This window comes from Micropterus salmoides, unplaced genomic scaffold (assembly GCF_014851395.1).
Source record: "Micropterus salmoides isolate LMB-PRFRI ecotype aquatic unplaced genomic scaffold, ASM1485139v1 Ms_hic_scaffold_5, whole genome shotgun sequence".
In the NCBI taxonomy this organism is placed as follows: Eukaryota; Metazoa; Chordata; class Actinopteri; order Centrarchiformes; family Centrarchidae; genus Micropterus; species Micropterus salmoides.
Window position 1 is genome coordinate 18999312 of NW_024044237.1, and position 19991 is coordinate 19019302.

Genomic DNA, 19991 nt, shown 5'->3' on the forward strand with positions numbered 1-19991 from the left:
CAAATGCTCTGACAAAATAATCTGGTATCTGTGACTGTCACAGGACTGTAATAAGCACGGCCAAATGAAATGATTGGCTGGCCTACCTACCTACCTACCTACCTGTGCACCCGTGTACTTACTGCGCATGGAAATGTATTTTGGGTGGCTTTGGGAAGGGAGGCCTGAAGGGAAGGTGTTGCTATTTTTTCCAACGTTGCCTATTTTGAGTGTGGACAAACACAACCAGCTGCTCCTCTATACGCATTAAAGCTGCGCCTGGAGGCCTGAAGATATCTCAACATAATACAGAAGTACAACATGAACATGTTTGCTTTTTCTAAAGAATAACTGACAAAGTTAAGTTGAAAGCCCTGAAAAAACTAATCATGTTTTGTTATCAATGTTAAATAATCCATTTCTCTTTGAGAGCTGCTGAATTTTTCAGAATTATGAATATACAACATACTGTATAAACATACAGAGCACGTAGTGTGTCTGCACTAAATTAAAAACAGATTCATTCTAAAATACTATTCATCATAACAGAAAAAACATTACTGAAGTTCATCATACAACATCTCAACCAAACCTCAATTTATTGTAACAGGGAATCAATCAAGTGTCATTTTTAATCTAGGATTTCAGTTACCTGCGGTAGAGACTATTCACATTAATTTGTGCTCTGATTGAACTTACAATCACATTAGTTTTCATTTTGCAGGGAAACTCATCTTGTGTTCTCAGAAAGAAAAAAATGTTCAGAAATAGTGTTTATGTCACGATGCTGTCCTGAGTGCTATGTTTTTGGGTTTTGATTCTGAGGGTTTGGTTTTGTATCTGCATGTTAGTCCTGTCATCTGTTCCGTTTGTTCTCTGTGAGTTTATTCTTTTATCAGTTAGGTATCTGTCATTTAGTCAGTGTTTTGGGTTTCAGTTCTGTCTGTTGTCTTATGTTGAGTGTTCTGCCCTGTCCCTGCGTTTCTGGATTACCCTGCTTTTGCATTTGCTTACCTCAGTTTGGATTCACTTTTGTTTGGACTTTGCCATGTACCAGTGAGAGCCTGTTTAGTTTATTGTTGGTTTAAATTAACCACCTGCATTGCATCCTGCTTTTGTGTATTCCATTTGGGTCCTAACCTGGCTCTGCACTATAGCTAGAGATGCAATTTTTTTATATATACTTTTACTATATATATACTATATAGACTATATATACTGCTTTACTGAACCACACAACCAGATGACAACTACAGCTTCATGTGAATCTGAGAAACAGATCTTTTATGCTGAGGTTTTCCAAAGCCCAACTGACAAAGCTTAAACCTCTTTTGCTGTGTTGTCTGTGATCTTGTCCCTATCAATAACCTGCTTTGTTGCCCTTTGCTGCCTCCATTTAACTGATACTATTTTGAGTTTTCTTTGCATTTGGCAAGAAATTAATTGTCATAAATACTGTGACTATATGAAAGACATATTCGTCAAAGGGTCTGAGCATCATTGCAGGCAAATACCAACACACACACACACACACACACATACACAATTAAATATACAGTCCAGTCATTAAAACTGGTATTTCACCACCCACTGCCTTAGTTATCTTTATGAACATATGCTGCTTTGAAACTAGCATATTTAGCATTAATTCAGCATGTCACTTTTCTCAAAGTTGGATATCTCACGTGAGACACATTGATCAAAAGACTGAGAGGGGGAAAAAAGAAGACTGATTCAGAAAGACCATGCTGTCTTCCCTAAATCTTACCGCTTTCACTACCAAGGACCACAATCAACAGATACGGTTAAATAATTTATTTATGATCGGAACAGAAAGATGTACGAGGCTTGCTGTTGCTGAATAGACATTCGAAAGCGTTGTGGGGAAACTACAATAGGGAAATCCGCTGTAGCATCCTGGCATGACAGACCCCCCTATAACCCTATGGACAGGAAGAAGGAGATAAGGAGACCGGACAGAGAAAGGGGTGGGCAGGAGGGGTGCAGAATGCGAGACTGAAGAAGAGGAGATGGGACATGTGGGTATTTAATGAAATGCCGGGGGTGACATGTTTGACTTGTGGTCCCGCTCCTCAAACTCTGCTGGTAGCTCCACTATGTATTGTTAGTTTGCTACACCTGCTTGGTTCTGCATCTAAACTGTCAGAGCTGAAGAGAACTTTAGGAGCTCACAGAGGCAGCAGGGTGTAACCCATCTTGTCCCCATCAGAAACCTGCCCAGATATTTGAGCAGACGTTGGCAGATCCAATGGCCTGACTAATAGCTTAGCCAAGGCGCTGAGGTGAACAATTTGAGCCGAGGAATCAGACAGAGGAAATCCCTGAGGACAAGGACAGCACAAAAATTGATTCTGTGTTAAATGGTGTATATTATTTTCTTTCTTTTCGTTACAGTGATTTTATTTAGACGGACAATCCTATAAATAGGAAATGAACAAAGCTAAAGTTGTATCCCAGGCCTGCAGTGGGAATACCATGTACTGTATTTCCTGAGTCTAAACTACAAGACTACAGTTAGACCAGGCCTATATATACAGACAAGTCAACTGAAGATTACTGAGCGCCAAGTGAGCTTGTCCTCAACAGTCCATTAACTGAAGCTGCATGGCAAATCATAGCATCATTTTGCCTGGAAGGAGCCTGCAAAAGAGGAATATTTGGAAGGAAAGTAAACTCCTGGTAATTAGTATGTCGGCCATTGCAGCAAAATATACACAAAAGCAAAGAGAGTAAACTTGAGATGAACAAACTGTATTAAAATGGCTGTTTCTTAGTTGCTTTTTCTGTGTAAACTATCAGTTCATAATACCATTCCATGTTGTCTGAGAATATTTTGCTGAATGGGAGGCAAGCAAAATAAGCTGCAAGTTGTCAGTATTTAACTTGTATTTACTGGCTCCCCCCCAAATTCCTGCACAATGTAGGATTAGTTGAATCAAAGCACTCAGAAAAGATAATATTAGTGATATGAAGAGAAACATAGCCTATTACAGTATTTAGTGGCTACTGCAACTTAGTTTAGAAAATAATTAATTAACCATTCTTCACAATGTCAGCAGTAATATCAGTCCAGTAGCTGTTCAATGTCAAATAGAATAATGTATGGACAATAACAACATATTTCTTAGTTTGTGTCTGTACTTCATCAGGAGATTAGGAAGCAATGTAAGAATTCCTGACTCTGACCTTGGCCTGTGAGTTGAGCATGCCCATCTCCAGCTCGTTGTTATGGCGCCGGCTGTTGGCCTTGCAGAGGAGTATCAGGCAGGACTTGATGCGGAGGACCAGGTAGTAGAAGGACTTTGGGCTGGGAACCAGGTTGAAGGGGGCGGGCAGGGTGCGGCCTTCGTCAAAGTAGGAGAGCCACAGCTTGGCTCGGGCAAACTTCCACTCCACATCAGCATCCTCCTGCAGACAGGGACAGATTGTGCATTTTGAGCAGGGCTGGCAATGAGTAAAGACTTTTAAAAAATGGCATAAGACTGCAGAAACCTTAGAGAAAAAATTTACTGGACTGATCGTGTTATCAAATTAAACTGGTTAACTAATTACCATAATTATAATTACATTATAATTACATTATAATGTAATTATAATTATTATGAGAGTTATAGGGACCAACTTTTAACACCAAAAGATTACATTGTTCTGTCTTGGAGAACTGAACAACATATCCAATTCATGTGTGGAATTTACTTTTACTTTGCCATGGCCGGCCCGGCGAAGTCCTTTATGTGGAGTGTATATGTGTGCGGTGTGAAATAAATCATTGGTTGGACGAGCTCCTGAGTTGGCGTCTGTACTGGGGTTACCAAGAGGCTTCTGCCACACTCACATTTGGACTTTTTCAAACGTCGTTCAAAACATTTTCTGTAGAATTTTTGTAACACTGTATGTACTATATTTGTTACATAGTATAGATTATTGCCCTTTGTAACAACTTTCCAGTGAGACTGCTGCAGGGCGTTTGGTGGGTGGTCTGCTTTATTGCGGCCTCGCCCTTCTTCCTCCCACACTGGCCGCCCCTCAATTTTAATTAAACATTAGACGCAGAGGGCTTTGGGGGTGGAAGGGGCACATTGGGAGGCTCTACTAGCTGACAGTTGTGGGGTACCTGTATCGCAACTACCCTCCAATTTTAACTGCACCTTAGTTACCATGCACCTTATCTCCACTCCACCATACAACACTTCACAAACCGTGACATGCATCCAACACAATACAATGCATTTACAGAGGCAGACAGGGGGGGACTGAAGGTGTGTGTGGGGGGGTCTCATTGGCCTCGTGTCCTGCCCCTGGGGCATCGGGGTGCCGTGGGGTTGGTGTCCACCTAGCCTGGCCTGGGGTGGGTTGTGGCTCCCTTTGCGTGGGGGGCCCAGCGATTGTGACACCCCTGGCGTGGGGACCCGGGGATCTGGGGACTCGGGACTCAGACTTCTGCTCTTGTCTGGGGCGGGTGGTGTGTCCTGGGCCTGGCCCATTGTCTCCTCTCCTCGCTGGGCCCCTCTTCGGCAGGGGTGGGGCTCCCGCTGCGTCCCCCTGCCCTCGGGGCGGGGCGCAGCTCTCCCTGGGACAGGTGGTCTGGGGTCCTTTGTGCTTTGGGGGGTCGCGGGGAGCCCTGGCTACTGGGGGTGGGGGATCTCTGGGCGCTTTGTGGGTCAATCCAGTTGTGGTACGGAGGGCTGCAATGGGATTATAGGGCGATTGTCAATGCATTGTTTTTTTCTGTGATGGCTCTCTGGATGGCTGCTGGGCTGCCTCGTTGCTAGTTTGGCTGGCGTTGCATGGCGGCCAGAGGGTGTGCTGTGCGTGGGTGATGTTGGCTGGCACTGGTGGCCTTCACGTTTCTGGCGGTTGGGGGGACAGCAGTTTGCTGCCGGGTGGGATTTGCTGCTGGTGTTTTTCTCCGCTGGCTTTTGCTGTCGTGTTCTGCCGCTTGCTCTCTCTTGTTTGCTAGGCCTCGTACACAGAGGGCTGCCTGGCATTGGGTGTCAACGTGCTCGCGCAGTGTGTGGGTTGGGGTTGTCACTTGCGCACTGATGTTGATGATTGCGTGCCGTTTTTGTTCTTCCGCAGCGTGGGAGACCAGTGGTCTCAGTTGCGTGTGTTCTGCTGTCGGCCCGGGCGCCACTCTTCAGCAGGTTCCGCCTTTTGCGTTCCGACGGCATTGTGTTGTCGATTGGCAATTGGATGATCATTTGTTGGTTCGGTCGGGGTCTTCCGCATACGCATCGTGGTGCGTCTGGGAGTCAATTTTTTTTTCTGCCACTCCTATTGGATACTGGGGTTCTTGTCTGCCTGTTGCCGGAGTTATTGCGGCGCGGTTGTGGCGTCGCACTCTCACTAAGACCTACATTCTGTAACAGGCTTATGCGCACACACATACACGCGCATACACATACAGACACATTCACCCACACAGACACATACAGTCTCACAAATAGACACACACACAAACAAATTTAATTTAGGTTGGCCCCTGGTAGAATTATTCTTGATGCTTTTCTTTCAGTTACTTATTTAAATTAATTGTTATTATTCCAGCTCTCATGGCTGTGCTGTATTGTTTATTTATTTTGCTTTACTGTGTCTCTTTTTCATTTCTCTTTCAGCTGGCTTCCTATGTCAGCTGTTTATTGCTTCTGTTCTGTCTTTGTTTATGTTTTTTGTTTGTTTGTTTTTCTTCGCCCCCCCCCCCCCCCCCCCCCATTCTCTTGCAGTTTTTGTTGCTTTCTGCAATTGGTGTTTCCTTCTGCTATTTCCTGATGTCCCCACCCCCCATCCCCGTTCCCTTGCAGGTGTTGTCCTTTCTCTATGCTGTCTGTCTGTGTGTGGTGTTTGTGTCCCCCATCCCCATGTCTGCCCCCTGTCTGGCCCAGTGACAAAGAAATTTAAATTAAAAAAAGTATATTTATACTCTCTAGTTAAAGTAAAATCTGTCTGGCACAATATGGTATCCAGCTCCTCCTCTATACTAGGCTGCTGGGCAGGACAGTTTTAAAAAAACAACAACAACAAAAAAAAAACTTTCCAGTGAGACTACTGCTTTTATTTTGTATTCTGTGTTTTTGTTTGTTGCCACTGTATTGATATTCAAGGTATTTTCAACTCACTCTCTAATCCACCTGCAGGCACAGAGGCGATCAAACAATGATCCTTTTTGACTTGTTGACAACATTATACCATTTCTATATTGACTGACCACCTTGTTTATGTACCTCTATTTCCTGGTACGAGCTGTTGATCATGGCAATGAGCATGTTGAGAAGGACGACCACCATTGTGACATTATAGACTCCATACAGCACATAGCCGATGTTCTCTATGAACTTATGGTCGTACTTCAGCACCACTGAGATCACTTCAGACAGCCCGAAGATTGACCAGAAAAGAGTCTTAAAACTCTCCTCCACCCTACAAGGAAAGGGAGAGAAAATAAGGCAGTAAGAAAACAGGACATGACAGTGAACACACATACAGTCCCACCATGTTAACACCTAATTGCTTTTGCTCAAACACACACACACAAACACACACACATACTTGCATACAGGATGCATTTTAATGTTGTGAGGTTTATGAGGTGGCACTGATGAAATACCTGATGAGTCATGTCCAATGGGAACACATTCTCCTATTTATCTCTCTCAGACACACACACACACACACACGAACACCTACACTCACATTACACACATACTGCACTGCACATACAGTTGCAGGAAAAAGTATCTGAACCCTTTGGAATTACCTGGATTTCTGCATAAATTGGTCATAAAATGTGATCTGATCTTGATCTATGTCCCAACAATAGACACAGTCTGCTTAAACTAATACGACACAAACAATTATATGTTTTTATGTTTTCATTGATTTCATCATGTTAATGTGTATTGACAATCAGCTCACCTGCTAACATACAGTATATCCTATATTATCAACACACAATGACTACCAAAATGACATATATATGACCATTGGAGACTACTAGCGACAGGTGTACCGGACTTCGTTGTTATGGTAACAATTAACACATCGTTAAAGTTGGGAAACCGTTACAGATTGGTTAGGCTCAGGCACCAAAACTACTCTGTTCGGTTTTTATGTTTTTATTGAACACACCATGTAAACATTCACAGTGCAGGGTGGAAAAAGTACGACTGTATAAAAAAACATGTTAGACTTCTGCAAAATCCACAAATAGCTGGAAATTATTCAGTGTCAGCATTTGAGAGTTTATAGAAATCAGTCTGTCAAAAAGTCTGTAGCACTGTCCTGTGGTGAATAGGAACACAATAAAGGTTGTTTTTTACTCCAAAACTTAAAATGAACATGTATCTGGTATTTTAGGGGGTGTCATGGCTGTATCTAAAGACATAAGATAAATGAAGAAACATTTAAACATTTAAACCCATGGTTCATTAAACCATTAAACCATTTAAACCAAACATTAAACCAGACAACAGTTGTGGTTGAAATGTGTTCTGAAGCCCTGCTTGCCTTTTCACCCTGACATTTAGATATGATAAATCAAGCCCTGCTAATGTAGTGCGCTTTTTCCTGAGGTCCACAGTCACATCTCCGTTCAGCCTGGGGATAATTCTCTGACACTGACCCAGTGAGTGAGGCGAAGTGAAACAGCACAAAGCTGCAAGAACATTGACATTCAGGTACATGTCTGTTGTTAAATAGACATGTACATGACAGAGTGGCAAGCATGGGCTTGAGATGACGAGTGGGGGGGGGGGCTAGTTGGATTGCTAGAGGGGCTGCTGGTAGAAAGGGCCTGTGGGGAAAGAAGATCTGTAGGCTCTTGGTCTACAGCTGTAGGCATCTTCCAACTTAAGTTCTTTCAAAATGACAGTTTTATTGCCAAGCAGAGAGCTAGGTGAAGGCACAGGGAGAGAAAACACACTCACATGCATAAAAACACAGAGACAGATACAAACACACAGAGGCACAGACTCTTCCCTTCTCTCTCTCACACACACACATGAAAACAGAGACTCCTCTGAGTACTTCAGCTTTAACTTTTCAGGAAGAAACCAAAACACACCCTTTTACCTTAAAGACTATCTCTGTGTGTTTTCTCTCATAGTCTCTCTATGTTCTCTGCATAGAACAACCTTTTGGCCTCTGCCTGCAGTCACTATTCCCTGTGCATCTGTGAACTTTAGCTGAATAGCAGGACATACCATGTATGTATTGTTTAACCTCTGAATAGACGTTTTTCCAGATGAACTTCAAATTGTCGCTCACATGTAAAAGATCCCATTTTCATTGATTTCATCATGTTAATGTGTATTGACAATCAGCTCACCTGCTAACATACAGTATATCCTATATTATCAACACACAATGACTACCAAAATGACATATATATGACCATTGGAGACTACTAGCGACAGGTGTACCGGACTTCGTTGTTATGGTAACAATTAACACATCGTTAAAGTTGGGAAACAGTTACAGATTGGTTAGGCTCAGGCACCAAAACTACTCTGTTCGGTTTTGGAAAAGATCATAGTTTCGGTTAAAATAAGTAGGCCTAAGTAAGTCACAGTCATGTGACGTAACTTACGTATGTAACTTAAAAGAATCGATTTGGTTTAACACAGGACATGATCATAGACTGTATTCAAAAAACACGGTGACAGATTTTTGTCAACTCTTACTGAAGGACTTGGACTCCACAGTCTGGGGTTTTGCGTACAGTGTGAGTGTGTGTTCTGTATTAAACCAAGACCACGATCTTTCCCTACCCTTAACCAAGTGCTGTGATTGCCTAAACATAACTGTAAAAGAAAGGTTAATAATGCTGTAGTCATTACAAGAGGCTTGTATTTGATATTATATTAGTATGGTGGAAAACTAATGGTCAACAATTTACTAATAATGTCAGTATCAACATTTTGTGACTTACCATTTATATTTATTAACATTTCATTATGTTGATAGCAGGTAGGCATTATGTTTCCGGCAAAAGATATTTGCTGCTGCAAATTAAAAGTAATTTTTAGGAGACTCACACACTCCTGATGGAGCAGATTAGTCCAACTTTTGACTGTTAAGCTCTTAATAAATAATCCCTAAAGATGTTTTCTTCACTTTCGTTGTTGCATATTTCATTATGAATATTTAAAATCATATACAAATACTTAAGATTTGAAGCCATGTTTTGAGGGGCAAGCAAGGATCTAAGAGTGCAAGAGCAATTGTCTTAGCATGATTGTTTTGCAAGAAAAAGCATCTATTTTGGATTGAAACTTGCCCAGTTCAGGCATCAGGATGTTGTGGAGGTCTTTCACCCAGGGGACCCAAAGTCCCTCGTCTTAGCAGCTTTTCACACAGATGAACTAGTGCTGGCTGAAAATGAGCAACTGATCCTTTTGCGAGTTTGCAAAGTATGCAGGGTTCACACTTCTGTTCTGACATGACAAATGCTCTCGCCTTGTCCCAACCTATATCAACTCAGCTGCAGCTGATAACAGCACTCAACACTTTCTATACTTTATAATACTGAAGAGAGCGCATCTTCTCACTCATTCACATCACACGCATCCACCAACCTATCATTCAATCAGGAGAGTCGAAGAAGGTGATTTTGGCGGACTTGCCTTGAAAACCTGTTATTTCGAGCCTTCTCTCTTTAAATAATGTCTAGTCACTTATCTGGAGCTTCTCTTACAAGATAAAAATGCTTTCCCGTGGCTTTGAAATATGAAACAAAATAATAAATGAGTCCAATGATCTGGTCTCGATTATGTTATATCCCAATTATCTTTTAAATCAAATTATTCTGTCTCATATCTGTCTACTTCCCACCCGTGTGAAATCCTCACTCGATTTAGATTTTCATGTTCCCAAATGTGAGTGTAGATAATGATGAAGGGCTTTGTTCCAGGCAACATTAATGTGCCATTAAACCAGACACTCGCAGGGACAGACGCACACACACAATTAAAATGACACACACACACTCACCACATAACGGACTATTCATATACACTGTTCATCTGTTGGCCTAGGCCGATTGTTGTTAACTTGTGTTGGCAGCACAAGTGGAAGTGAACCCATCCTTACATACATAATCTCACAGAAATATGTGAAATGAACACGACACAGCTACTTAAATTACACCACCTCACTTCTATACTAATACAGATGGATATAAGTATATATGAAAGTAGAGGGACTTTTTCCATACTAGATAATGTTGATGCATGGGCAGCCAGTGTTGCTGTGCACCGTAAATTGTTTTTGCTCACGCTGTTTTTCAGCTTTTTTAATTCTGAAAATTGAAATCTGTGTGAGATGCCTGGAAGTGCAATTAGGAAAAACTGCATAACGTGCAATTATGAAACATCTAAAATGTATCCTTGGAGATCATTGAGCAACATTGATAAATTCACATTTGTCTTTTGCTGATGACAGGTACTGGTCACGCTCTTTTGTGATGCTCTGGATAATGGAAGATTTGTCTTTTATAACAGCATTGTACAACAGGCAGTGAATCAGCAGGGACAGTGGGCATCTGGAGATGGCGATGGACAGTGTGTTATTATCTGTTATTAAGAGTGGCAGCTCCCAATAGGCTGCATGCAACATGATGGTTTAATACACACACACACACACACACACACACACACACACCCCTGCGGGACAGTGACAGTAAAAAACTCTGATACTCACTCTCTCTCTCTCTCCACCACACACACAAATATACACACTCACGCCACACACAACATCATGCACGTCTGTGTGTGTGGGAGACTGGTGAGTCACCTCAGCTCTGCAGGAGCAGTCTAAACCCAATCACAGACAGACCCAACTCAACCTCTTCTCCCCAGAGACATACTCTCATGTCTCTCTCCACCCCTCCTTTTGACGCCTTCTGTTTGGCTTTGTCATTGTTTTAGCTCCTCTCTCTCTCTCGCTATCATCTCTGCCTCTCGTTCGCTTTCTCTATATCTCTCGCCCATTTTCTCATTATATTCCTGTTGCCATTGCTTTTATATCTTTCTCCGCATCACCCTCCCTCCCTCTCTCATGCTCTTTCCATCTTTCATCCCAACAGCTTTTAGCTATTTCTGTCACTCAATCTATTATTTTGATTTATACTTTTCTTTTTTCCATTATTTTTTGCCTCTGATATATTTCCCTCTCTTTGTTTAATCTGCAGCAATATTCTCACATTGCCCAAATGTAAATGTAAATGCATATATAGACTTTGTGAACGGCTGCGCCCGGCCTTCTGCTCTGTCTCTCTTCCCTTCAGTCATTAGCAAGATATTACATTTCTCCTTCTTGATCACCTCTTCTCTGTTTTGTTTTTTTTCTCCTCTCCTCTCCTGCGGGCAGACAAGTAATCAGACAGACGGGCATATATAGACGTAACATCTTTAAATATTAAATTGAGTTTAACTTTCTATCTGTCGCACTCAAGGAGCTGTCACCATGGTGACAACAGGGGCCGTGCCCCCCTCGGCATTTAATGAATGAATGCGTGCCTGCTTGCGTGCATGTGTCTGTGCGTGTTTGTGTGAGAGAAGAGCGATAGAGAGTTTGATAGAGAACTAAAAAGACGGAGAGGGAAAGAGAAAAGGGGAACTGAACAAAAATGTGTCTCCTGAGTGTGCCTGTTTATGAGTGTGTGTACATTTGTGTGACAGACAGTGGCATACAAAATGAGGCAGACAGAGCAACACAAAAGGAAGCTGTTTTGGTGTGTGTCTTCAGGCAAGCAGTGAGAGAAATCTTATTAAGCAGGGAATACAACACCACAAGACGAGCAATTAGGAGTGTTTTGATACTGAATCAAGCTTGGATCAACTTTTTTTTAAATTTTGCTGCTCCCTCGCTGTCTGTCTCTCTGTTAGTCTCTGTTGTCTTTATTTTTCATAATGTGCAGCACAAATGTACATGTTGGGACTGATTTTGGCTACTATAACTTCTGATTTCAGCCTGTCAAACGATTAATGTCACAATGGATTAATTAAATGTTTTTGCACTTTTCATTTACAAACTAAACTGTCAATGGACTTTTCGCCAAACCCCTCCCTAAAACAGCTCAGCAACTATAACTAGGCAAGCTTTGGATTTCTCCACATGTTGAAGCTTTTTGAATGGGGCTTTAGTGAGACGATGCTCACTGAGTTTGGGGGGGTCTTTATTTGCCTTTCCAAAACCAACAACACAAGGATTGGAAACTCGTTACCCAAGATATTATTACCCGGAGTGCTACATTTGTCAGACACAATGGTTAGTCCACATCCTTAAAGCCTTTTCTCCTGAAACATTAAATCTATAACATACATGTCTTGGTTGTCAAAGTATGGAAGCTAAGCAACCAAGCTTACAATAAAAAGAAATAGCCTCATCCTATATGTTTACTAGCTCTACATTAAATAACAACAATTTCAATTGCTGTTACTTTATTTCCATGGATCATCCACTGATAAGAACGCTGACTTTTTTGTCTTTGACATGCAGCTGAAGCTTCATTATTATGTATGTAGCATTTGTGTGCATATTTAATGCTTTTACTCTCGGGACTCTGGTTTTAAAACCATTTAGCTGGAAACATTAAAACTTCAGCCAGAGACTTTTTTTTTCAACCACCTCATGGAGCTAACTACCTACAGCTGATAAAAGCTGCTGGGGACAGTATTAATTTCACCCGACAAAATTGATGGCTGCAGACTACAAAACTTAAGCCTCTTTTTGTCTACTTCTGTCTGAATTGAGGGACCCATTGTTTCAAAAACTATTATGAAGTTCAATTGCTGCCTTAAAAATGTGAGAAAACTCAACTTTAACAAAAGCTTTGTTTAAACTCATGATGTTACGTTATACAATTTGTTTGATTAATGATAATTTATTGTTTGAACTTAATACTGTGAGTTAAAACAACTATCTACATTATATTACATTGTCCATTCAAGGAAACTTGCTTTCTCTTAACAAACAATTCTACACTCTTTCAGCTCACATTATGAAGTTCAGATAACATTTCAAGTTAGTTTATCTTGGAAATGCAAGTTCACCTGCTGCCTTGAAAATGCAAGTTTACTCAACTTGAAGATTGCCTTTGTTTCAACTCATAAATTCAAGTTCATAAAACTACAGTGTTCTAGTTGTCTCAATGTTGTTTTTTAGTTAAATGAATTTTTTACAACTTTAACTTCATGCTTTGAGTCATTCTAACTCATAGTTTCAACTTTATTAAATTACTACTACTTTCCATTTCAAGTTAAGGGATTTAAATTCCAAATTTGTTTCAGTTTACATGTATAAAGGGCCTTGCAGACAGACCATGAAAACAGCACCCCTGTGTTATTATCTGCAGCAGTGCAGTTTGTCAGTGTACCTGTTCACACCGCAGTTAAAGTTGAAAATAATAGCAGATATCAACTCCTTTCTGAAAAGGCCTTAAGGTTGTTGTCAGGAACCTTTTCCACCGGTGGCACTAGTCTTGTTTACCACAGAAGTGTCTATATTTTGGTTGGAATTTTAATATATGACTTATCTGCAGTGTATAATTAGTAGGGATGAGATCTCTATCTGTATCTGTTAAACAAATAAAATATTCTGCATCCATACTCAGAATGGACGGGGCTTAATCTAGAAGTGGGCGGGACTAACTGGAAGTTACTTAAGCCTGAAATTGGTATCAGAACTTGCTATATTTATTAGATATCTATTTATAGAACAGCCTCAGAATTGAGCTTCAGAGCAATGTTTTTGATCACAATTGTAATTGATTTTTGTTTTTAAAAGGTTCCTATATTTATAGTTTATAACAAAATAGATATTGACACATTTTACTCTGATGATACTTTTAAAAAGTATCTCTACCGGATACTCGTTTCAACTGAGTACTCGCTAAACCCTAATAATTAGTTGATTATGTAAATGTTTTTCCTCAAACTCAAAAGACGCAGCACCTAGACAATTTTTTTCTCTTGCTCCAATCCCCGCACTCTTTCCTTTTTTTTTTGTTTTTTCAACTAGCCGACAGAGAAATGGGGAAGCATGGATCCGAGGCCAACGAAGCAAAACAGGGACGCAAACCAGTCCCTCCAAGCCAACGAGGAAATGCCTCCCCCGGACTCCAATGCACAAACTAAACGCCCAGCAGCCATTCACATGCCCCCACTGTGAGAGAGCTGGCAGGGGGAAGCAGCGGGAGCCCCACCCCTGCTGAAGAGGGCCCAGGTGAGGAGAGGAGACAACGGGCCCCCAGGCCCAGGGACACATCACCCGCCCAGAAATCAACTGATAACTTATATATGTTCAATCAACATGACAAAAGTCTCAAATAGTCAACACAATGAATTAATGCAAGTTTAGCTTTCTCAAAACTCATACAGTTGAGTTCAAATTCCAAAACTTGTCAGAGCTATTTGAGTTAAAAAGAAGAAGTGAGGTGACATAACTAAATGGGTCTATGATTTTTTTCAGTGTTATATCCCACTATTATTGTAAAGTGCAGTGGTGGAAGAAGTATTCAGATCCTTTACTTAAGTAAAAGAAGTAATACCACACTGTGAAAATACTTTACTACAAGTAAAAGTCCTGCATTCAAAACCTTTCTTAAGTAAAACTATAAGTATTATTAGCAAACGTCACTTAAAGTATCTAAAGTACAAATAACCTCGTCATTATGCATTATGCTGTTTTCAGCGTTGTGGCAATACAGTTTCCTGCTAATCCAAGTTTTATTTTATTGTTTATTCATCTTAAGAAGTAAGACAACACTTTCAACCCATAAAGAAACACTTAATCTTTCAGTCTGAAAGTATCTGTAAATGTCACATTCAAAATCACCAGAATTGGAGATACAAGGGACTGGAAGAGTATGAAAAGTTGTAATCTGAAAAGTAACTAGTAATTAAACTGTCAAACAAATGTTGTGCTGTAAAATGTACAACAGCTACTTCGATGTAGTCGAGTAGAAACATAAAATTGAAATACTTACACAGTTACATTCCACCACTGATAAACTGCATATGTGATGTGCAAGAATGGAAAGCAGTGGCTTAGTGAGAAGCCAATTATTAATGTTTCTATAGTTAATGAATTCTTCATGTGATGGACTAATGAGGAGTACTGAAGCATGTCCATGACCATACATGGGGTGATCTCCCTGATCTGGAGATTTTTAACTCCACTAAAGGAATGAATTTCAATGGTAAGATTGAGCGCCAAATGATGGTCTCAGTGCTACTGTATTTCAGAGGAATTTCACTTCACCAAGAGGGTAATTGAATGCATGACATCATAAATCAAGAATTTAATGAAAAATACCTAATATTGGCTTAAACACTAAAGCTACTGGTCCAAGCACTGACATTTAAATACTCATATTGGTCATACAGTTTTTTTGTCTCTCTCTTCTCCCTCTGTCTGTCTCGTCTTAATTGTAATTGTGTCTCCTGACATTCAGCTGTGCTTGACTGGGAAAGGCTGGACACAACACCTCTGCCTTGCCTTCAATTCTTAATCAATTCTTTTTGCTCACCCTGACTCTGTCTCAACCATGTCTGTCACTCTCGGCTGTCTCAGCCACCTCTTATCCTCCTGTCCTCTCTCACTAGGATACCGCCACCACGTTCCAACTCTAACCTTTACTCTAGACTCCACAGTTCACACCTGTTTTCTGCTTCCTGTCGACACTTCACTTCAGCTTCAACTTTTCTTCTCTTCAACTATTTCAGCCTGCATTTTCATCTCTGCATTTCTTTCTGCCATTCTTTATCCACTCCACTCCTCTCTTGTGTCTCTGTTTGCATCCCTGCCCTCTCTCCCTGTCTCTCTCCATTTACATTGCATTACATGGCTTTGTCCTTGGCTGTAATCTGATATGCCTCCTATCTTGCTTGTACTGTCTCAGCGCTCATTATGTCTTTCAATTCAATCATGTTGCACTGGTATGAAAAGAAGACCAGAGCAACTAACCAACATAACATAAAATGGCACATTATGGAATATAAATAGCCATTAAGTGAACAGGTAATAATCTGCTGGAAAAAATTAACATCTGACACAATCTGAATACTGTCCATACGATATAACGATACGAGTTATTTTCTGATTTCTTCCTACCTTTTCAAATGGTTACTTGTGAAACGTGTGCACCTTAAATCTGTGCTAAGCCTGTGTGGTTGTGCTTCTGTCTGTTGCTCATTCGGCTTGACCTTCTCTCATCCTCTTTCATTCTCCCTCCCTTCTTTTTCCTCCTTTGTCTATGCATCCTGGCCGGTCTATTTCATTTTCCCTGAACAAACAGCCAAGCCAAAAACACCCTCCTCCTTTGCATCTGCATCTCTCCCTGCGGGTATCTTCTCATACATCATTCCCTACATCTCTCCCCATCCTTCTCATCTTCCCAGTTGACGCATCTCCTTACTGTTTATTTCCACAGTTTCACTTCAGTGTCTGTGTAATGATTATTAGGATTTTTTTTGCTCTGTCCCAAAATACGCACAGCCTTGACCTGTGACAATTTAAAAAACTCTTTCCTATTTCATCCATTTCTCCTTTTTTCTGCCTTGACCTCATCTGTCCTCTCCCTCTCTGCAGTGTTGTCATGCATGGTTGACTAGAACATGGTAAACTGCTCCACCAGCGCTGACCAAATCAGAATCCCGATAAGTGTGTGTGTGAACTGATCTGCACATAAATGTTTGTTTGACCACCTAAGCACCTGTTATAGTACATTCAAACAAAGAGAGAGAGTGGAAGTGTGAATGTGCATGCCCCTTGTGTGTGTGTGTGTCCTGCTTAAGTGTATTTGCACATTTGAGAACATCACTGTGTGGGTACTCGACAAAAAGCATATGGAGTGTATGTTTTTTTACTGGGTGAGTCAGATAGCCATCTGAGTCTTCGTGCCTCTAGGGATTGGGTATGTGTGGCTATTACTGCTGAGTCTTCATTGAGCCCTGTCCAGCTGTGCATTTATGTGTATTTATATGTGTGTGAGTTTTGTGTGAAGGAGTCTGTGTGTGTGTGAGAGAGAGTGATATCCTCCGCCTCACTCCTCCGCCATACCCCACCCTCCTTCCCCTCACATCCCTCCCTCTGTCCCCCCAGCTTGGGTGTCATTACTACCTCCACCTGGCTCCCTCCTCATCTTCCTGTATCAGATCTATCAGACCAGCCCTTTCTTCTGCCCTCCATCAAACATGCCCTGTCAGATAGCTTAAGTCACATAGCCCCGATACACACACACACACACACACACACACTCGTACACACACAGAACTGAGCACAGCACACACACACCTATACAGGCACATGTTCTCTGCTGGGTGACAGAAAGAGATTATTGTTTTGAAAATTCACAATTTGCACAGAGCATAGGAAAGCCTATTATTAACATATCGCAGACGCACCTAATTGAATGAGACAGGAAGAAAAACCTTCACAGACACAAAAGAGACCCAACAATGCATCACAGTGCACAGACTGCACATTCTACGAGGCATTTATAGACAAAACATGGAATAAAAGGGTTGATTAGACTGACACAACAAAAATTAGATAAAAAATAAATGCATATTTCCTGTCTGCACAGTTCAGTCCAGGCAATTGCTCCATCAGCCACTGTACAGACAGGTTGAGATTTAAAGCCACACTGACCCCTGGTGGTGAGACTGACAACAACAACAGTGTTTAAGGGGTTTGCTAAAAACATCTCTATGCAGCTCCCATTGACAGAGTAGCCCATTGAAAAACTGTCAGAGGAAAAAACAGTGTGGCTTATTTAGAAGCAGAAATGCAGGGACATTTTCTGGCCCAAAAAACTACTCTGACAAGAAATACAGTCAGAGGTTGTTATTAAGATGAGTAGTTTCTATTTTTACCACGGCTGTGTTAACGCCGATTTTTGAAATCAGCCTTGATGTTGATCTCTAAAGCTGAGAGGAGAAGTGATAAGGGGACAATGTAAGGAGCTGGATCATACACTCATGATGGAAATGAGTGTATAATGGTGATGATAAGGCTCTTCCATCTGCAGAGCCTGGGGTCTTTTCTGTACTTGTCCTTTTTGAGAAGTCTTCATTATGTCTGACTCGTGGGTTGTGAAGACAGTCTCCCCTGATTGTCCATTTCAACTCCATTAGACGCTTTTTCCACCTGTCTATCTGCCTTTCTGTCAGCTCTGTCTCATGCCACTGCCCTGTCTGTCTGCTCATCACGTTTCCTGGATCTTTGGCTCCATGTGGGCAGCCAAGCAGAACTCACTGCCTCTAAGACTCCTGTGCTGGGGCTGAGCAGAAAAACTACTCTGTATGCACAGCACACAGGTGCAGGGTAAGTCAGCATGGGAAAGTAGACCTCCCAGGGGGGCCTAAGCAAAATACTGCTATGGGGCCCTACCTACCTGACTCATGAGCACTGTAAACAATTTGCCATTGTTGTACAGTCACACCTGACACCGACGTGCCCTCACTACATTTCTCCCTCCTTTAAAACAGTCTGTCTCTGTAAGTCTGAAATGAAAACCTTTTCTAAACTTGTCTTTAGGGTAAGACTGGTTTGAATGGACCTCTGCACACTAACTCAATCTGCTGTGTGGTCTACTGGGAGTCCTCCAAACCAGCAACACCAAACAAGCCTGCAGCACAAGGTTTATGCTATATGCTGTGCAAGATTTATATGTTGACATCTGGCAGCAGTCTGTCATGGTTAGAAAGCCTGGAAATACAAAATTTACTGAGGGCAAGAGTTCATGTCACACTCTAAACTGACTTTTTTACGTGTTCTTCACTGGCTCGAAAAACATTTAAAGTAAATTATCCAAAAGAGCATAAACAAGACCACCATGCTCTACTAAATGGACAGACTGGTTTTGACCTGTGTATTGATTCTAATTTAGTGGAATGACTACTTCCCAAACTTGCAAAAAGACAGAGCTGCTTGTGACTTCTTTAGTGCAGGCAACTAGGAACTGTGAACCTTAAGGTACCAGATGAAAAACCTCAATTACATATACATCACCCCTCTGGTTAGTTAAAAAAATGAACAGTATATGACAGTGTAATTACTTGAAAAGCATGATTTGCACTATTGGGTTGTGCAGAAAAGGTGTAATGTCATCTGTTTAAATCTGCTGATGTCTTCTTCTGAGAAAATGAACAACGATGTGCGACGGGGTGAGACCTCAGAGAGAGTTGTCATTTTGAGATGAATGATGATAAACAGACTTGGTGAAAGATTCTGCCAGCAGCCCAAGATGGATAACTTTACTACAAATATCAGACAATGGCAGTGAAAGATCCCCTTTCACTGTGTTTGCAGCTGATGTGAGAGAATAAGCACGCAGACCCACGGATACGCTAAAATGAAGGGAGGAGGAAGAAGCATTTGTGTTTAGATTGATGTGGTGTGGGACTTGTTTGATGAACTGAATGCTTTACAAGCAGGTGTCTGCACAAATGCTACAGTAAAATTGATAAAATAAACTTTGAATTGCTTGTTGCTGATGTGGATAATGATAAAAAAAACAAGTGAAAGTATATTTTTAAACCATTATATGGATGTATTTATGCACTGCAGCCTTTAAGTGCAATCTGACTCTTCAGTTAAAATGTGCTCTTGACCATTTGAAATGGATGACCCTGACAATAAAATTAAATGCAGCACTTAAGCACATTTAGAGTGTTGTTATCATCCCCTTTCTCATTTCAGTTGGATGATTTTCAATTATCAAATGCAACAATGGTCTGTCCCACTTGATTTGTCTGACTCAGAGTGCTGAAGCCAGAACAAGGACTAGGAAGAGATTGCTTAATGACTGGTAAAGAAAGGAGTATATTTACATATGGCATGCGAACACTTTTTTAAAGACTGTCATGAAAATGTGAACCTATTCTTGATGGATTCACTGTTTTAACTGGGGGATGAAGTCTGCATAATAATGAGCTTTTGTTACACATAGATGGCTGACTTTTGTCATTTAGTACTCTAACTGTCTAATT

The 19991-nt window shown here is 41.1% G+C and overlaps 1 protein-coding gene across 1 annotated transcript in view; it reads right to left on the reverse strand.

Moving 5' to 3' along the window:
- LOC119889312 (short transient receptor potential channel 7-like) overlaps window positions 1-19991 on the reverse strand; it is a 58336-nt gene that overhangs the window by 4401 nt on the left and 33944 nt on the right. The window contains 2 exon segments of the mRNA XM_038700236.1: window positions 3187-3408; window positions 6222-6417. Coding sequence (XP_038556164.1) covers window positions 3187-3408; window positions 6222-6417 — 418 coding nt within the window.